This window comes from Conger conger, chromosome 16 (assembly GCF_963514075.1).
Source record: "Conger conger chromosome 16, fConCon1.1, whole genome shotgun sequence".
Taxonomy (NCBI): domain Eukaryota; kingdom Metazoa; phylum Chordata; class Actinopteri; order Anguilliformes; family Congridae; genus Conger; species Conger conger.
The window spans coordinates 39,819,498-39,840,998 of NC_083775.1; the positions used below are offsets into that span (position 1 = coordinate 39,819,498).

Genomic DNA, 21,501 nt, shown 5'->3' on the forward strand with positions numbered 1-21,501 from the left:
CTCTGTGATAATCAAACCACCCCACCTGGCACCAATAATCATTCAACAGTCAAAGTAACTCAAATTTCTTCCCCATCCTATTTGGTCTAAACAACAACTGAACCTCTTGACCATTTCTGCATGCTGTCATGCATTGTGTTGCTGCCACATGACTGTCTGATTAGATATTTGCATTAACATGCTGATGTACAGGTCAACTTAATAAAGTCACTGAGTGTAGTTACAGCGCAGTCCATAAGTATTTGGACAGTGCTACAATTTCTGCTCTTTTGCCTCTGTTTTCCAGCCCCCTCCATTTTTGGGGGCCAAGCGCAATCAGGCAGCTGGTTACTCAGTGGTTTGTGATTACTCGTGTGTATTCTGAAAGCCACAGTAGGGGTTTCCCAGGAAATAAATTGGTGTTTATTTCTTATATGGCTGTCAATGATGTTAAGAGACCCAAAGCCAATGAAGAGAAAAACACAAAATAAAATGAAGCAGAATCACTTCCCTCCGTAACAGCTAAAGAGGAACACTGAAACCAACAAGGAACGAAAGCAGATCACACCCGTCTCCTTGGCCAGGCACATCGGGTCCCTGTCCACTGCAGTTCACTGCTGCCCCCAACCTCGGGTACAGAGGAACCCAACCTCGGGTACAGAGGAACCCAACCTCGGGTACAGAGGAACCCAACCTCGGGTACAGAGGAACCCAACCTCGGGTACAGAGGAACCCAACCTCGGATACAGAGGAACCCAACCTCGGGTACAGAGGAACCCAAGGATGGAGGGGGGGGGCAGTGCCTTCTAACAGCACTGGTGTCATGATCTGCAGTTTCAGTTTTTGTCTGTTCATCTTTTGTATCCCTCGTGGCTTTCCGTAGTTCAGTTTTCTGCTCATTATTCTTTGGACCTGTTCATTGTTTCCTGATTCTTAGTCACCCACCTGTTAATCATTTCAACTCAGTGTGTGTGCATTTAAGCCTGCACATTTGTTCAGTCCATTGCCAGATCGTAATTCAACCATTCTTTCCAGCGTTTACTCTGGCTGGTTTTGTTTACTCCTGCTTTTGCCTTTCGGATCTACCTTTCTGGTCTGTATACAAAAAAGAAAAGGAAGTAACAACACATCACTAAATTAAGGATACATATTCATGTTCAACATATTCATGTTCATACATATTCATGTTCAACATATTCATGTTCATACATATTCATGTTCAACATATTCATGTTCATACATATTCATGTTCATACATATTCATGTTCGACATTTACGGATGAGGGAACACTTTTTTTAACAACAAAATTTGCCAGGCACTGCTGCTGTGTGCGATGCGATCAGCATAGGAGCACTGCTTCCACACCCCCATGAAAACAATGCCACTACATCTACACATTTCATGATGGATTATCTTATTTCCGAGCACAACAGGCAGACACAAATTATTTCAGGGATAACTTTGCCAAGACCATCATCATAATCGCTAACTAGAACATTAAGAATTCTATCCATGTTCAGGCTTGTAGACTCATCAGCATTTAAGGAAAACATTGCTACTGCCGTGTATAAGTTTCCTGTGACACACCATGCAGTAACAACTGCACTGTTAACAACTTGCACCAAGAGTTAAGTGGCTGCCCGTCCCCACTATTTTCTTCGACCCAACACCATCTCCATTCATTTCACTCCCCTCTCAGTTCCATGTTTCAGTGGATACTTTGAATTTCGTGCACAACACAAAGACTGATGGTAGTTCCCTACCCATTTGAGGAAAAAGCTTTACTCGCACACCATAGGTAATTTATGAATGAACATGACCGGATAGGACGCATCCAGAACAAAAACAAAGACACGTGGGATTATCATATTGAAATATTACACAAGATTAAACTCCTCCTGTATATACTATAATTTTAGGGGGAAAGTAGCAAAGTTATGTATTATCTTGACTGGGCCGGGGAGTGGTTGTTGTGTCCCTTTCATTTTTTATTTTGCGAGAATATTATTTTTTGGAGAAAATATCCGAACGCCGCAAACCGGGCACCATGCCTGAGAACGTTGCGCCCTGCTATACAATGCTCAACATTGCCGCCTGGTGGAGTATTTGGTATTGGTGGTTTTGAGATCGAAATGGTGTCCCCAAAGGTTTAAAAATAGCATTGACCAATGTGCGGTGCCCAAAACACTCACCCAGTAAGAATATTTATGTGGTGTGTGCTCTTTTCACGTCTTGCCAAAAGATCAAAGGCCTCGAAAGATCCGGATCAATTATATAGAAAAGCAAAACGGTGCAAAGTTAGAAATATCAAAGCTTACAAAATTGTACTTTGTGTTTTTACCAAGACAACAGTTCTAAAGCCAGATGTTTGTCTTTTTACTTTAGGCGTTTTACGCATGCTACCTAGCTCAATGTCCATGACACGGACTAACCCTAGATAACTTTGATGCTATCAATGATCTAAGTACGCCTTAGCTTAATACGATCAGTTAACGTTAAAGTAACTTTAAAAATCATAATGTTAGCTGTCATAACCAAGCCTACAAAATATAACATTACCATTAACCTCATCTCCCCAATTTACTTGCTGTCTGGCTATCGATAATTTTGTGTGAATATAGCTAATATTACCTGGCGAGTCTAACGTTACTTTATTCTACAGACTGTTAAAACGTTACTTCTGGAGAGAGAAAAAAAAACAAACAAAAAAACAATAATGTTATGTGCCAACGTTATTGCTAATATTTCTAAAGCTGTTACTGCTGTACTCATTATCCATTATTATGGTCGTATGATATTACTAGCTAACGTTAGCTAACAACTGACGTTATGTGGAGTGCTGATCCAGGTCAGTGACAGTAAGCGGCCGGGTCTGCAGTGAAGGCATTAATAATGAGGACAGAACTGACACACACCGTCAGTCTTGAGTCTGCTATATTAAGAAATTCAGGGTTTACATCAAAACAGGTCTATTTATTTATATTTATTTTTTAATCTTTTCAAAGTCTGATAAGTAGAAAAAATACACATACAGTCCCCTCCAAAAGTATCCTCCTAAGTAGAAGTTGCTGATCCTAAAAACTGGGATAAGGATTTTTAATCCAATCCTACCGAGAATCTTGTAAATGTCTTGGGATGTTAGCTATTCTAAAATAATTATTTATGATTTTATTTTTGTAATCCAGATGGACCAGCTGGACAGCCAATGAGATGTTTTTTTTTTTAGGCTGACATAACATTGTGTTTTTGGAATTATTTTTATGACCCACAGATAATCCTAAAATAAGACTAATTTTGGCCTATGTATTGTGTACAAATACAGATGAATAGGAGTAATATGCAAACTGATTTACACATTTTCCCCACCATGTTCACTGATGTCTGTTTGCCTTGATGAAATTATTGTAACCAACAGATAGACAGTTCCAAAGACAGTCAATCTAGATTCTGTAATCCTGATCTTGTGGTAATCTGAAAATTATTTGAAAAACCAGGAGGGACAAAACCTACACGACCAATTTGATTTCAAGATCTGGATACTTCTGATCTAAATGAAAAGTTTTGAAATGGTGGGCCCTGGTGATTTGGGGCAAAACACAGTTAAAGAGCAGACGCACAGGAAACAAATAATGACAACTTCAGTTTGGTTTCACAGTAACAGGAATTTTATTTAATATTTGTATATAATTCTGTTTGTTAAATGTTTCATTCATAATACCCCTATACTGTATACAGACCATTACCATTCATATCTCTTTGAAATTTGACAATATTCTCATTTCATAATAATTTCTTAAAATAATTCCTTATAATATTTAGGGAAAATAGATTTCAGAAAGAAAGAAGAATCTTGGCTTTTTTTTTTCCACACCCAAAAGTTTCCAGAAATAAAAGGACCAAAAAACCCAAAAAACAAAAAAACATTAAGCTCCCTTTTCTGTAAAAATAAAATAAAAATAATAACACCTCACCAATTTAACAACAACAACAATAATAATAATAATAATAGCAACAAAACCGGGACAAGCTTTACATTGGAGTTTTTCAATTCCTAAGTAAGTACCATCCCATATACTGCACACTCATCCGCAGATGGAAAACTGGTCCCGTTCATTCAGAATGTTATTCTCCTCTCGCGCCCTTGTAAAACATTGTTCACCCTTACTTTCTGTCAAAGGAACTCACTGACCCATCAGGAGGAGGTAAAGCAGCCCATGCCCATTTCCCACTCTGATAGAATGGCAACCGCCGCTCAAAAAGCTTGAGGCGGCGAAGCAAAGTGCTGATATGCTTTAGAAGTCTCCTGCGGGTGTCGCCATTTTAAACGCGTTTCGAAAACTGACCTGATGTAAAATAACTACATGACTGAAGAGCAGCCAGCCGACTGGGCGGTTGCAGCTGCACTGAAGTCTCCCGCGGCCTGATTTACACAGACGCTAAAGCTAAAGGGCCGGGTCCATCAAAGAGGAGCTAAAGTTGCGATGGATAAGGTTTCATCAGCTGCCTAAACGGGTGCAGTGAAAACCCTGCCCGGTGACTTAAACAAAGCAGGCGGATTGGTGGATAAGGTGGTCGGGCGGAGTGTTAGGAGTGCCGCGATTGGTCAGGAAGAAGGCGGGTCTAGCTGCGAGAGACTGCGAGTGGCTTTCTCCCTTTGAGGAACAACACGGAAGCAGGAAACGCATCAGCCATGAGCACTGCCGGGAAACGGTAGGTAGTCACACAGAACACCACTCGTTAATTTGCCTAGCAGACTTCGCAGAGTGCACTAAACCCAGATAGCCGAGTGAGTAGATGCAGAAGAGCTTGGTGTAGAGGAAGCTTGTGAGGGAGGAGAGCGGGATGGAAGGAGAGACAGATGGAAGATGGAGGGATGAGACGAACAGGAAGTGAGCATTTAAATCCCATAAAACCTTTAATAAATTTTCTTGATCTAAAAATCAGCATTTTTTTTCTGAAAATTGCACACATTGCACAAATTGTCATCGAAAAAAAAAAAAAAAACTCAAACAGAAAATAAAAAAACTACTAAAGTTTACAGTGAACTGATAAAAAGCAATTTAACCATAAGCATGGCGACCATTATTACAACCATACATTGAAAAATCTTGATTTTTTTTTTCCTGAAAGAACTTTAAGATGTGCAAAGAATATTTACAGAAAACGTACACCTCCCTGAAAAGGAAAAAAAAAGAAAAAAGAAGAACATAAAGAAAGGCTAAAGTCAGAAAGGAGAAGAGGGAGACAGGAGGCAGGGAATGTCAAATCAGAGAGAGGCCGGGAAGGTAGAGACTGACCATTTCCAGATCATTACCAGGATGGAGCTCATGAGGAAAACGCCCTCATGTGGCTCAACGCTAAAATGCAAAGGCCCTGTTTTAGTCCGAGCTGCCAAGCGGAAGCGATCAGAAGGACAGCGGCAACCGTCATAGCAGCCCTCAGGCAATGGTAACGACGAGCGCTAACGGTGACGGGTGCGCTAACGACAATGCGCTAACGACAATGCGCTAACGACAATGCGCTAACGACAACGCGCTAACGACAACGCGCTAACGACAACGCGCTAACGACAATGCTCTCCTAGCACCCTGCACTGCTACAGCTAATTAACTGCTCATTTCGCACATTTCCAAAAGGTACAGCGTTCATTAATGAAGCCCATAAAATATCACGTTTGCGTTTGTCAAAGAATAAAAGCAGCGTCTGAAATGAAAGCATTCAAGAGCGAATGGAAGTTCTGCAGCACTGACTCATGTCTGTTCATAATTCACCGTTGGCTCTAAATGAGACGTCCAGACGGGACTGATAATGATTTATATACCGAGCGAAAGAGGCCCATGACCTCCGCCCCTCTCTCCCAGGGAAAAATCTGTAATACAGTAATATGCGCGTGTGCGCGGCAGACGCAGCAGTGCGTTAACACCTCAAGGGAGCGCGAGGCCGGGGCAGGGAAGCCGGAAGAGGGGGCGGGTTCCACAGGGAAACTACTCCACTTGAGAAGAAAGAATAAAGAAAAACAAAGCCCATTCCAAGCAGGGATGAATCCAGCTGTGATACCAACAACAATCAGCTTACTGCGGAATTTCTCAAGCTGCGACAAACGGACAACACCCCAAAGGAGCACGCAGGCTCCCCTCATAAGAAATTGAAAATAAGCATTTTTTTTGTTTTTTTTGTTTTTTGTTTTTTTTAATTTACATTTCAAGATTTTTTTGTATACTGTAAATTTACTGTACTTGTGTATATAGTTTGGTGTCTTCTTGTTCTGATAGTTCTGTGGCTTTATCATCAGTCTTCATCGCTGGAAATCATGTAAAAAAAATAATAAATGTTTGAGTAAACACTAAAAACTTGATCACTATTTTGCAAAAGGAAAAACTACAAAATGTTTTTTTTCTGTAAAGCCATACATAACACATTAAAGGACACAGTGGCACAAGCGTGAATGTTAGCCAGGTGAGTGTAGCGGTTGCGTTAGCATTAGCCAGGTGAGTGTAGCGGTTGCGTTAGCATTAGCCAGGTGAGTGTTGAGGTTGCGTTAGCATTAGCCAGGTGAGTGTAGAGGTTACATTAGCATTAGCCAGATGAGTGTAGAGGTTACATTAGCATTAGCCAGATGAGTGTAGAGGTTACATTAGCATTAGCCAGGTGAGTGTTGAGGTTGCGTTAGCATTAGCCGGGTGAGTGTTGAGGTTGCGTTAGCATTAGCCAGGTGAGTGTTGAGGTTGCATTAGCATTAGCCGGGTGAGTGTTGAGGTTGCGTTAGCATTAGCCAGGTGAGTGTTGAGGTTGCGTTAGCATTAGCCAGGTGAGTGTAGAGGTTACATTAGCATTAGCCAGGTGAGTGTTGAGGTTGCGTTAGCATTAGCCAGGTGAGTGTTGAGGTTGCGTTAGCATTAGCCGGGTGAGTGTTGAGGTTGCGTTAGCATTAGCCAGGTGAGTGTAGAGGTTGCGTTAGCATTAGCCAGGTGAGTGTTGAGGTTGCGTTAGCATTAGCCAGGTGAGTGTTGAGGTTGCGTTAGCATTAGCCAGGTGAGTGTAGAGGTTGCGTTAGCATTAGCCAGGTGAGTGTTGAGGTTGCGTTAGCATTAGCCAGGTGAGTGTTGAGGTTGTTAGCATTGTCTCACCTCTCTCCCTGCCCAGGTCCAGTGACTCAGGAACCCTGGTAGTTGGCCTGGAATCGGGCAGTCTCCTCATAGATCAGCTCCTTTAACTTCTCCTTGGGCAGATCATCCAGCTCCATGTCAAAGGTAAACGGCTCCTCTGCAACTGGCTACACACATGAATGTGCACATGTACAGACACACACAGCCACACACACGGACACATCTGGATTAGTAAAATGCACTCAGAGACAGGAAGTGGAATAAATCGCTTCTCCAGAGTGCCGAGAGCAGAACAGCACAGGAGAGCTGGGAGACCTGGGACTGTTCTGCACCTGTTCCCCATCTGCCCCCAGCCCAAACTGCCCCACCCCATCTGCCCCCAGCCCAAACTGCCCCGGAGGAAGGGAGGGGAACGGAGGGGGAAGATCCTGCTTCTACTCGAGGCGGCGGTCTTGACTCTCACACAGGCGGCCTCCTGCACAGAGACACGCAGGGACCTGGCGTGGGCTGAGAGCTCCAGAGACACGCAGGGACCTGGCGTGGGCTGAGAGCTCCAGAGACACGCAGGGACCTGGCGTGGGCTGAGAGCTCCAGAGACACGCAGGGACCTGGCGTGGGCTGAGAGCTCCAGAGACACGCAGGGACCTGGCGTGGGCTGAGAGCTCCAGAGACACGCAGGGACCTGGCGTGGGCTGAGAGCTCCAGAGACACGCAGGGACCTGGCGTGGGCTGAGAGCTCCAGAGACACGCAGGGACCTGGCGTGGGCTGAGAGCTCCAGAGACACGCAGGGACCTGGCGTGGGCTGAGAGCTCCAGAGACACGCAAGGACCTGGCGTGGGCTGAGAGCTCCAGAGACACGCAGGGACCTGGCGTGGGCTGAGAGCTCCAGAGACACGCAGGGACCTGGCGTGGGCTGAGAGCTCCAGAGACACGCAAGGACCTGGCGTGGGCTGAGAGCTCCAGAGACACGCAGGGACCTGGCGTGGGCTGAGAGCTCCAGAGACACGCAGGGACCTGGCGTGGGCTGAGAGCTCCAGAGACACGCAGGGACCTGGCGTGGGCTGAGAGCTCCAGAGACACGCAGGGACCTGGCGTGGGCTGAGAGCTCCAGAGACACGCAGGGACCTGGCGTGGGCTGAGAGCTCCAGAGACACGCAGGGACCTGGCGTGGGCTGAGAGCTCCAGAGACACGCAGGGACCTGGCGTGGGCTGAGAGCTCCAGAGACACGCAGGGACCTGGCGTGGGCTGAGAGCTCCAGAGACACGCAGGGACCTGGCGTGGGCTGAGAGCTCCAGAGACACGCAGGGACCTGGCGTGGGCTGAGAGCTCCAGAGACACGCAGGGACCTGGCGTGGGCTGAGAGCTCCAGAGACACGCAGGGACCTGGCGTGGGCTGAGAGCTCCAGAGACACGCAGGGACCTGGCGTGGGCTGAGACCTCCAGAGACACGCAGGGACCTGGCGTGGGCTGAGAGCTCCAGAGACACGCAGGGACCTGGCGTGGGCTGAGAGCTCCAGAGACACGCAGGGACCTGGCGTGGGCTCAGTGCTACACAGCCCAGGCCCTCACCAGCGCAGTGCACCTGCACACAGCCCAGGGCCAACGAGTACCGTTCACCTGCCGCGTCCAAATTAGCTACAAAATAATCCACACCTGTAGTCTTTGCGTTAGCTATAAATTAAATCACACCTGTAGTCTTTGCGTTAGCTATAAATTAAATCACACCTGTAGTCTTTGTGTTAGCTATAAATTAATTCACACCTGTCGTCTTTGTGTTAGCTATAAATTAATTCACACCTGTAGTCTTTGTGTTAGCTATAAATTAATTCACACCTGTAGTCTTTGTGTTAGCTATAAATTAATTCACACCTGTCGTCTTTGTGTTAGCTATAAATTAATTCACACCTGTAGTCTTTGTGTTAGCTATAAATTCATTCACACCTGTAGTCTTTGTGTTAGCTATAAATTAATTCACACCTGTCGTCTTTGTGTTAGCTAAAGTAATCCATATCTGTAGTCTTTGTGTTAGCCATTAGCTCATCCATACCTGTAGTCTTTGTGTTAGATATTAAATAATCCATATCTGTAGTCTTAGATATACAGTGCATCCGGAAGGTATTCACAGCGCTTCACATTTTCCATAACATTTTGTTATGTTACAGCCTTATTCCAAAATTGATTAAATTCATTTTTTCCTTCCAAAATCTACACACAATACCCCATAATGACAACGTGAAAAAAGTTGTGAAAAGCACAAACCAAGCATGAAGTCAAAGGAATTGTCTGTAGACCTCCAAGACAGGATTGTCTCGAGGCACAAATCTGGGGAAGGGTACAGAAAAATTTCTGCTGCTTTGAAGGTCCCAATGAGCACAGTGGCCTCCATCATCCATAAATGGAAGAAGTTCGGAACCACCAGGACTCTTCCTAGAGCTGGCCGCCCATCTAAACTGAGCAATCGGGGGAGAAGGACTTTAGTCAGGGAGGTGACCAAGAACCCGATGGTCACTCTGTCAGAGCTCCAGCATTCCTCTGTGGAGAGAGGAGAACCTTCCAGAAGGACAACCATCTCTGCAGCAATCCACCAATCAGGCCTGTATGGTAGAGTGGCCAGACGGAAGCCACTCCTTAGTAAAAGGCACATGGCAGCCCGCCTGGAGTTTGCCAAAAGGCACCTGAAGGACTCTCAGACCATGAGAAACAAAATTCTCTGGTCTGATGAGACAAAGATTGAACTCTTTGGCGTGAATGCCAGGCGTCATGTTTGGAGGAAACCAGGCACCGCTCATCACCTGGCCAATACCATCCCTACAGTGAAGCATGGTGGTGGCAGCATCATGCTGTGGGGATGTTTTTCAGCGGCAGGAACTGGGAGACTAGTCAGGATTGAGGGAAAGATGAATGCAGCAATGTACAGAGAGATCCTGGATGAAAACCTGCTCCAGAGCGCTCTTGACCTCAGACTGGGGCGACGGTTCATCTTTCAGCAGGACAACGACCCTGAGCACACAGCCAAGATATCAAAGGAGTGGCTTCAGGACAACTCTGTGAATGTCCTTGAGTGGCCCAGCCAGAGCCCAGACTTGAATCCGATTGAACATCTCTGGAGAGATCTGAAAATGGCTGTGCACCGACACTCCCCATCCAACCTGATGGAGCTTGAGAGGTGCTGCAAAGAGGAATGGCGAAACTGCCCAAAGATAGGTGTGCCAAGCTTGTGGCATCATATTCAAAAAGACTTGAGGCTGTAATTGCTGCCAAAGGTGCATCAACAAAGTATTGAGCAAAGGCTGTGAATACTTATGTACATGCGATTTCTTAGTTTTTTATTTGTAATAAATTTGCTAAAACTTCTTTCATGTTGTCATTATGGGGTGTTGTGTGTAGAATTTTGAGGGAAAAAAAAGAATTTATTCCATTTTGGAATAAGGCTGTAACATAACAAAATGTTGGAAAAGTGAAGCGCTGTGAATACTTTCCGGATGCACTGTAAGACCATCAATATCTCTTTGTTCATTTCATCCTCTCATCTTAAATTAGCACGAAAAATACACACACACACAAAAAGAGGGCAGGTTGTCTACCCTCCTTCATAAACATAATAATAAAAATGGCACTCTGCAGCACCTAACAGGCCTACAGTTACAGATGAGTAGAGAAGCACACGGGGCACGCACCTCATCGGTGGGGTCGTAGTACTGCTCCAGGTACGCGTGGGCGAGAGCCTCCTCCACAGTGATGCGCTTGATGGGGTTAAAGGTCAGCATGCGGTCCAGCAGGTCCAAAGCTGAGAGGAAGAACCATTACAGCACAGCATGTTGGTTTACAGCAGGGTCCTGGAGGGCAGCAGTGTCTGCTGGTTTTCGCACGAGATATGAATGGCCCTCACACTCACGCTCAGTTTGATGACACCAACATGTTTGGAAATAAAACTTACCTAGATTTAGACAAGATGTATATTTGTGAATTCACTGACTAAATTTCCATGTTAGGATAATGTGTTAGCTTAGCAGGCTTGAAGGCTTGAAGGCTATAGGAGCCTGTAGCTACCACAAGGTATCATGTGTATTTGAAATACACGTGCAGGGAAAAAACTGTAGAAACTAGTGATGTAGACAAGAAGTTCTACCTTTTAAAACTACCTTCAGAAGGGGCGCGGATCACCGTGTTCACCCAGCGCAAGGGAGGCGCGTGTTCTGCACCATCTAACTTCTCCGAAAACATTGGCTCATTTAATTTTTTTTCCCCGCATGTGTGTGTAAATACACTCTACCTTGTATAAATTAGATGGCTTCGAATTTGCTGTAAGGTGTATTTCTTCACTTTGAAGGATGTAGGTTACTGACTCCTATAGGCTTCAAGTCTTTATGCTAAGCTAACACGCTGTGCTAACATGCTACTGACTCCTATAGGCTTCAAGTCTTTATGCTAAGCTAACACGCTGTGCTAACATGCTACTGACTCCTATAGGCTTCAAGTCTTCATGCTAAGCTAACACATTATGCTAACATGGAAAATGAGCCAGTGAATGCACAAAGATCAGAAATCAAACATCGTTGTCAAAGTCTGGGTAAGTCAGAAAACATGTATATTTCCCAAAATGTTGGTGTTTTCTTTTAAGACTCACTGATATCAGTGAACTGGTTCTGATTGGCCGAATGCTAGGATTCGTTCCAGCTACAAGGTTGGTCGCGCTGAAGCAAACAAGCAAATGAGTGTGTCCTTATGATGTCATAACTTCACACGACTGCGCGTCTTCCGTTTCTACCAGTTTTGAGATTTTTATCTTGAGAGCTCATCTGTCGAGTTGATTTTTCACAGGATGTGGCTCTGAGGCAAACGCAGTGCAGATGCATGATTTGAGTCGCAGGAGATTACTGTAATTGTTTAGCAAATACAGAAAATACACACATTAAACAGACTGAAACGCTGTTACGTCCAGTAGATAAGTAGGTTACTTAGGGATTTAATTCCAGTGTAAGTAGTAAACGTGCAGATACAACTGCTCTTAAATGTCTGTTCCCAAAATGAGTATAGAACAGTGATGGGCTATCAGAGGACCGCTTCACACACGCACACACATTGTGACATCCCACAATGCACTGCAGTATTGCAATGCCGCCACTACATTACATTACACTACACTACACTACACTACACTACACTACACTACACTACATTACATTACATTACATTACGAGGCATTTGGCAGGCGGCAGGTGCCGTAAACTGCAAAATCGTAATCTGAACAGGAGCGCTGAAAACCCTAGAGAAATACCATGTCTGCGTTTAGGATATCAGGACCCACTAGAACAGCCGTGTTGCTGTGGTTACCGGCCAGAGGTGCGGATATTGAGTCATTCTAACACTGAGACGAGATTAATGATAAAAAGACACCCATTGTGGAAAGAATAAAGAGAAAGAACACAGTGTGTTTGTAGGGCTCTTGCTGGCAGCGTTTTGTTTCAGGACACACTGCATCTGATTGGATAAAACTGGAGGAGAGCTGGCAGTAAGCGCGTGTGTGTGTGTGAGTGTGTGCGTGCGTGTGTGCGTGCGTGCGTGGGTGCGTGCGTGGGTGTGTGCGTGCGTGCGTGCGTGCGTGCGTGCGTGCGCGTTTGTGTGTGCGTGTGTGCGTGCCTGTCTGTGAGTGTGTGTGCGTGCGTGTGTGCGTGCGTGTGTGCGTGCGTGCGTGCGTGCCTGTCTGTGAGTGCGCGTGTACGTGTACAGGCACGCGAGATAGAGCAGCAGAGTACACACCCTTGCCGTCAGCCTTGGGGAACAGCTTGCTCCAGGGGATTTTGGGTTTCTGGACCAGGGAATACAGGTAGTTCCTAGCCTTCAAGTTGATGATGCAGTTCAGGTCCTCCTGAGAGGGGGAACCCAGGATGCCTGAGGGGACCAAAGCCATTCTCATGTCACACAATGATGATGTCATCAGGACGAGCCATTAAACCACAGATGAGCAGGAAACACTGCAACATTACTCCAGAGATATTAAACCTAATTTTGTTCTTGCAATGCCCAGGCAAGATGCAGGATTCAATTTGCAATTAACATTTTTTTATTTTTAAGAATGATATATTTTTAAAACATGGATTTGGCTTATTTTATGTGTGACATGAAGGCTATATTAGGGCAGTTAATCTGCTTTATCGTAACGCTCAATGGAAACAGTATAACCACTCCCTCCTCTTTCATAATTCAGAACCGAACCCCAATTGGAGCGGCCTCCATATTTCATCCTGCCATTTTGTGGATTCCCCCTCGACACAAGGGAAAGGAGCATCACGAAGAATGCAAACAATTTGTAATCGAACTGAACCCAGAAGTTGCAGAAACCAATATGACGTCCAGTTCACCAAAACTCTCCATTTACCCATAGGCTATAATGGGTAAATGTAGCAACTTGCTTTTTGAAAGCACAGGACTGAGATTTTAACAGACGTAACTGAAGGTGAAATTGTATTCAGCAGTTTCTCCACTGTAGCTGCTAGGGAAATTGAGAGTTGTGGTGCACTGGGCTCTGTGGTCCGGGCCGAGGGCATGGCTCACCCAGGATGAGGTTGAGCTGGTCCAGGTAGTGTTTCCCAGGGAAGATGGGCCGGTTGGACAGCATCTCCGCCAGGATGCAGCCCACTGACCAGATATCAATAGACTTGGTGTAGCCCTGTGACATAGGGAAGACACAGTCAGCCTTCAGCACCAACACAAACCATAAGGCATCCATCCATACACGGCTATTCACTAGCATTTTTAACAGGAAGCATGCTTTATTTTTATAAAGAATAATCACATCCTTTTACTTCCACGCTTTTAACCCAAATCTCCCATGGATAAAAACAATTATTTTTCTTGCTAATATACAAATAACATTCAGATTTATTTTAATTGCAGTAAAGAATGGTCTCCCTCACAGGACGAACATTTTTACCTATAATATAAAATAGAAGAGTCCAAAAGTAGATGAATGTTTTCTGGTGACAGATAATAATTTTACATATAAAATTACCTCTAGATACAAATTTTCTAAGATTTAGGGCTTTTCTTTACAAATATATGGACCTCATAATCTCATTTCGTGCCACAATGTGTTTTTCATTGCAATACACGGTGAACTTTAAATAGTCCTACAGGAAAAACAGGTAGACCAAGACAGGTAGAATATCCTCATATAGACAGGTAGAATATTCCCCTATAGACAGGTAGAATATCCTCATATAGACACGTAGAATATTCCCCTATAGACAGGTAGAATATTCCCCTATAGGCAGGTAGAATATTCCCCTATAGACAGGCATAATATCCCTATATAGACAGGTAGAATATTCCCCTATAGACAGGTAGAATATCCCCGTATAGACAGGCAGAATATCCCCATATAGACAGGCAGAATATTCCCCTATAGACAGGTAGAATATCCCCGTATAGACAGGCAGAATATCCCCATATAGACAGGCAGAATATTCCCCTATAGACAGGTAGAATATCCCCATATAGACAGGCAGAATGTCTCTGTACGGCCATACCTTGGAGTTGAGCATGATCTCAGGAGCGCGGTACCAGCGCGTGGCCACGTACTCCGTGAGGAAGCCTGTGTGGTCGTGCTCTGGGTCGGCTATCCGCGCCAGCCCGAAATCACAGATCTGAGGAGAGACCAACGGAATCAAGAGTCCGCACACACGCACCCAGAGTCCGCACACACGCACGCAGAGTCCGCACACACGCACCCAGAGTCCGCACACACGCACCCAGAGTCCGCACGCACGCAGAGTCCGCACACACGCACCCAGAGTCCGCACACACGCACCCAGAGTCCGCACACACGCACCCAGAGTCCGCACGCACGCACCCAGAGTCCGCACGCACGCACCCAGAGTCCGCACGCACGCACCCAGAGTCCGCACGCACACACGCACCCAGAGTCCGCACGCACACACCCAGAGTCCGCACGCACACACCCAGAGTCCGCACACACGCACCCAGAGTCCGCACGCACACACGCACCCAGAGTCCGCACACACGCACCCAGAGTCCGCACACACGCACGCACCCAGAGTCCGCACACACGCACGCACCCAGAGTCCGCACACACGCACGCACCCAGAGTCCGCACACACGCACGCACCCAGAGTCCGCACGCACGCACCCAGAGTCCGCACACACGCACCCAGAGTCCGCACACACGCACGCACCCAGAGTCCGCACGCACACACCCAGAGTCCGCACACACGCACCCAGAGTCCGCACACACGCACCCAGAGTCCGCACACACCCAGAGTCCGCACGCACGCACGCACCCAGAGTCCGCACGCACCCAGAGTCCGCACACACGCACCCAGAGTCCGCACACACCCAGAGTCCGCACGCACACACCCAGAGTCCGCACACACCCAGAGTCCGCACGCACGCACGCACCCAGAGTCCGCACACACGCACCCAGAGTCCGCACGCACGCACGCACCCAGAGTCCGCACACACGCACCCAGAGTCCGCACACACGCACGCACCCAGAGTCCGCACACACGCACGCACCCAGAGTCCGCACGCACGCACCCAGAGTCCGCACACACCCAGAGTCCGCACGCACGCACGCACCCAGAGTCCGCACACACGCACGCACCCAGAGTCCGCACACACGCACCCAGAGTCCGCACACACGCACCCAGAGTCCGCACACACGCACCCAGAGTCCGCACACACGCACCCAGAGTCCGCACACACGCACGCACCCAGAGTCCGCACACACGCACCCAGAGTCCGCACACACGCACCCAGAGTCCGCACACACGCACCCAGAGTCCGCACACACGCACCCAGAGTCCGCACACACGCACGCACCCAGAGTCCGCACACACGCACCCAGAGTCCGCACACACGCACCCAGAGTCCGCACACACGCACCCAGAGTCCGCACACACGCACCCAGAGTCCGCACACACGCACCCAGAGTCCGCACACACGCACCCAGAGTCCGCACGCACGCACCCAGAGTCCATACGCACGCACCCAGAGTCCGCACGCACGCAGAGTCCGCACACACGCACCCAGAGTCCGCACACACGCACGCACCCAGAGTCCGCACACACGCACACACCCAGAGTCCGCACACACGCACCCAGAGTCCGCACACACGCACGCACCCAGAGTCCGCACACACGCACCCAGAGTCCGCACACACGCACCCAGAGTCCGCACACACGCACCCAGAGTCCGCACACACGCACGCACCCAGAGTCCGCACACACGCACCCAGAGTCCGCACGCACGCACCCAGAGTCCGCACGCACGCACCCAGAGTCCGCACACACGCACCCAGAGTCCGCACACACGCACCCAGAGTCCGCACACACGCACCCAGAGTCCGCACACACGCACCCAGAGTCCGCACACACGCACCCAGAGTCCGCACACACCCAGAGTCCGCACGCACGCACCCAGAGTCCGCACACACGCACCCAGAGTCCGCACACACCCAGAGTCCGCACACACGCACGCACCCAGAGTCCGCACACACCCAGAGTCCGCACACACGCACCCAGAGTCCGCACACACGCACCCAGAGTCCGCACACACCCAGAGTCCGCACGCACGCACGCACCCAGAGTCCGCGGGACACACCACCCAGCAGGGCGGGACGCACCAGAGAGCTTCTGTCGCATGGAATCTGGCATCAGTGTGTGATGTACACAAGAGTGTACTTGTGAAACCAAGCCAAACCGCATTCAAATATACAGAACTGTGAAATCTTAGGCCCATGTCAAAAAATATATATTTGTTGTGACCACCCTTTGCCTTTAAAACTGCATAAATTCTCTTAGGTACACTGTCCCGCAGTTTAAGAAAATGGTAGGTTTAAGACTGGTAGGTTGCTCCAAACATTGCCTGTCCTGCTTGCTTCTGGCTCGCCAGAAATAAACATCAGACAAAATTTACATATACCCATACTATCATACATAACAAAACCAAATTTATATTTTTTTAATAATCTAGGGTACCTAAGATTTTTGCACAGTAAAATACCTGTGCAATTTCACCACTTGTATGGGGGAAAATGCATTCATGCAACATCTAGACCAGGAGATATCAGTGAGTCTCCTGTTAGAGCCCCTCGCTAAACTGACATTTTTTTAACGGTGTCTTTTCTGAAACCATGATTGAAATGATTTAAAAAATATATATATTTTTTAAATCTACCCATTTTAAGGCCATTTATTTTCTACCTTGTATCACCTCCCTCCCATGGCCTTGTAACTGTGGTCTCCTTTCACCGTTCAATACCGCTCTAGTGGTCAGCAGGACCCAGACACTGTTTGTTCAGAGACAGCACTACCTGGCTTGTCTTTAAAATCTAATTTAGTTTTAATAAATAAATGTGACCCCACTTATGAACCGAGGTGGCCAACCCGGGCACTGGAGAGCCATAGGGGCTTTTGTTTTACCCTAAACTCAAGAATGGGTTCAAGCCGTCGGTGTCGTGGACTGCACTGCAGACCCCGGTCGGCACGGTTACGGCGGGGAGCCTCACTTTGAGGTCGCAGGTGGTGTTGATGAGCAGGTTGGAGGGCTTGAGGTCTCTGTGCAGCACGTTGGCGGAGTGGATGTACTTGAGGCCACGCAGGATCTGGTACAGGAAGTAGCAGATGTGGTCGTTGCTCAGGTGCTGCGTCTTCAGCAGCTTGTACAGGTCGGTCTCCATCAGGTCCTGCACGATGTAGCTGGGGGGGGCGCGCAGTCAAGGACCAGCAGGGGGCAGTACAGTACAGCGCTGGTGCGACCGGTGAGTCATACGGACCTTTCGCAAGGTTCCGCTACCGCTAAAGGCTAGCGCCGAAAATAGATTCAGTGTAAAACGGCGAACGGAGAGCACACCGTATGACCCAATATGCAGAATGGTGCTCCGAACCACGGAGGACTGCTGAAGAGAGGAAATACAATACGCTGGTCAATACTCACTGCAGTCCACTCTCCAGGGCTTCACTGCAGAGTAATGACCTTAAACTCGAAGCAACGGTCTCTAGTGCTGCACAATAGTCACAAATATACTCACACACACACGCGCGCACACACACACACACACACACACGCGCACACGCGCGCGCGCGCGCGCGCACGCACGCACACACACACACACACACACACACACACACACACACACACACACATACATACACATACATACATACACACAGACACACCTTGCAGTACTCATGCAAAGAGCAAGGGGGCAAGTCAATATCAATTCAGCACACTTTTGGACCGCATCATTGCAACATTGTAAGGCAGGGGCGTCAAACTGCAGTCCAGGAGGGCCGCAGTGTATGCTGGTTGTTGGTGTGTTTCAGCACGAGAGATTCATTCCAAAGTCTTTCATTGGCCACACACCTTGTTTTCAAGGTCTTGGCTGCTGACTGAAAGGAAACCACAAAAATACCAGCAGACACACCAGCCCTCCAGGACCGGAGTTTGTAAGGAATTTGTGATACAAAACTGTGTGACGCTACTTCAGATAAGTACTGATATCTCGGCAATGACTCAAATATCATTGACATGATAGGTTGGTTGACCTAACTTTGGTGAAAATTTTCAGATTTCTAAATTGTCATCAAATTGTATATATATATATATATATATATATATATATATATATATAATGTGTGAAAGATAGAGATAGAGAGAGCTGGTGAGCACCTATAAAGTAAACCCTGGGCCTTTGGGCAGTGCAGCGGGGCTCGGAGCAGAGGGGGAAACAGCAGGCCGTCTCAGCGCACTCTGAGCACAGCCGAGCACCAGCAGCATGGCAAAGACCAGATGTCTACAATCGCATTAATTTAATCCCAGTCAAAAGTGCTGCAGACATTAAGCGCTGGCACACATCTCTACGGTCCTGTCTGTTCAGTCCGGTTTCCCCAACCGCGCCCCACCTCTACCGTGTGCTCGGCTCCTTTCACAGCCCACAGCAACCACAGACTTCATCGCACAACTCAAATCTCGCAATTCTCAACAGCAGACCGTCTACAGCCACCGAAAGCCAGAAGAACGTCTACCCGTGTTGCGGGCGTGGTCAACGGTAAGCAATGTACTGCTGGATGAGTGGGCAGCCTAAAGCCTCGTGGCTAAGGTGCTTGACACCCAGGACGTTGGTGGTTCAAACCCCAGTGTAAAATAAAACTGACCAGCGTTGTGCTCGGCCAGAGAAAAAACCTGCCACCACAATGGCCCTTCTCAAACAAGACCGGAGACCGGAGACCCCTGCACTAGACATTCCCAATGGGCGTCACTCTGTATGATGCCATTCTCCACAGTGGCCCAAAGGGCCCTGGGAAAGGATACACGTCCCTCATGTTGTCGATGTGCCGGGCTCTCAGGATGTCGTTGATGCCGATGATGTTCTCGTGCCTGAAGCGCAGCAGGATCTTGATCTCGCGCAGCGTGCGCTGGCAGTACGTCTGGTGCTCAAACGGGCTGATCTTCTTGATGGCCACGCGCACCTTGTTCACATGATCAAAAGCGGAGCTGGGGGGGCAGATTAGGTCACATGACTGGACAGGTGACGTGACACTAATAATAAATTATTATATTCCCTTCAAACTGACACACCCTTAAAAAATAAAATAAAAAATAAAAAACAGTAATCAATAATATAGTTTTTTAAATGCTGTATGCAACGCAGTGCTCTATGTGGACAGACATTCTGACTAATATTCCTCAAACGTGTGTCACTTTCTGAGATAATTACACAATCCTTGGGAATCTTGAGACATATGCTGACAGATAAGTGACGTTCACCTTGTCGGATGGGTTAGGTATTCTTCGTAGAGTTAGAACACAACAAACGTAGGGATTGGTGAGAATGGCATTCAGTTTCAGTAATCATTCCATTACGCACAGGTTACCGCGGCAGGTTAGTTGATATATTGGTACACAGCCAACACAACCCCTGTGGCGTACCTAGTCACTGCAACGGAACACAATGACCTGCTCTACGTAAGATAGAATAAACTACCTAGAAACTATGAACGACTAGTTCGCTAGTAAGCTACCTAGCAAACACACTGCAACTGGCTAAGTACTTAACTCGTGTTTTTTTAGCTTCAGAGGACCGCACAGGTGCTCTCGGTGTATCTACTGTAAGGTTATAACAGCTAGCTAACTTACCTCGAAAGGCTAGCAAGCTAGCCGGCCTAATTCGGAAACAGAAAGACCACGCCTAAAGCTAGCTTCCCAACTAGCTAGCCAACCGACTGTGCTAGCCACGCTTATACAATATGCCAACATAGAAAGTGATGCAGTCTCGCTTTGTGTTTGTTGTAGTTGCCAACATTAGATGGCTAACAAGCCATAAAATACGAAACCACAAAAAACACGAGCAACATCTGAAACCAAAACAAGACCACGTAGTTTTCCTACCTACAGTATAGCCGACTGCCTTGCAAGGGTGCTGTACATGCATGGATAAATTAATCGACTAGACTAACGTTAGATACTTCCCTGTCCCATGAACAAGTTATATATATATAGCAGGATAGCAGTTTAATCGCTAAAGTTGGATAATTTTCTCTTAGAAATGACACACTGTTACCTAGTGCGATCTATCGAAGTAATATCAGAAAACGGGATGGCATTCATCAGACATCGTTCGCGTTAATCAGATTTAACTTACTCTTACCAAACCATTCCATATGCCCCCTCCCCGATATACAACAGGTCAGTATAGCGGGGACCGACGTCAAAAATCTGCCCTTTCACCGACTCCAGGCCGGACTTGCATCCCGCCGACTGGGTCGCTCCTCCCGGCGCCGCAGCGTTGCCAGGCTCCGCGCCTCCGCTATTCGAGCCTGCGGGTCCGGTCGCTGCTGCGCTGCTGCTCGAATCTGCCATGGCTGTGTCGTGTAAAACGGCTGCTTTGGTCACTTTTCGGGGAGGGGGCCTGACGCTCACCTAAAATAGTTGGAAATATATTTTCCGTACGGAAATATTTCTTTTATTCGCCTTGTTTGCCTGGAAAATGCAGTGGGACACAGCAAGGCCGCTGCAGTGTGTAAATGTAAACCAAACGGATTCTCCGCGTGAACGCGCCTATGTCGCGTTCTCGCCGCAATACCAAGTGCACGAGTGCCCAACAACATCCAACGCGCGGCCAATTCTGCGTTACATTCGCGTCGATCGACTCTTTCATTTTTGATGTACTCAGAAGTATAATTCGTGCACATACGCAGAACTGACTTTCTAAACGGTACTAAAAAGTGTCTTTTATCAAAATATGGGTGGAGGCTGGATAACTCACGTCATAATACCAGTCTCCCAGTTATATCGAATACGGAAATAATAATTGCAGATGACAGTAATTCAGACGTTAATATAAGTCCTGCAACTACCTCTTTCGTTTACAAACCATGTATCTAGCCCAGGT

At 47.4% G+C, this 21,501-nt stretch overlaps 1 protein-coding gene across 1 annotated transcript; it reads right to left on the reverse strand.

Annotated features, from left to right (window-relative positions):
- Window positions 1-3,622: 3,622 nt before the first annotated feature.
- On the reverse strand, window positions 3,623-21,169 carry LOC133115408 (mitogen-activated protein kinase 1). Its single transcript, XM_061225308.1, has 9 exons — window positions 20,758-21,169; window positions 19,422-19,604; window positions 17,617-17,806; window positions 14,618-14,734; window positions 13,644-13,758; window positions 12,849-12,980; window positions 10,766-10,875; window positions 7,108-7,253; window positions 3,623-6,281 (listed from the first exon to the last, which is right to left on the reverse strand). Exons 1-8 carry the CDS (start codon window positions 20,967-20,969, stop codon window positions 7,134-7,136), a joined length of 1,179 nt encoding a protein of 392 aa, XP_061081292.1. The 5' UTR covers window positions 20,970-21,169; the 3' UTR covers window positions 3,623-6,281; window positions 7,108-7,133.
- Between the last annotated feature and the right edge of the window lie 332 nt (window positions 21,170-21,501).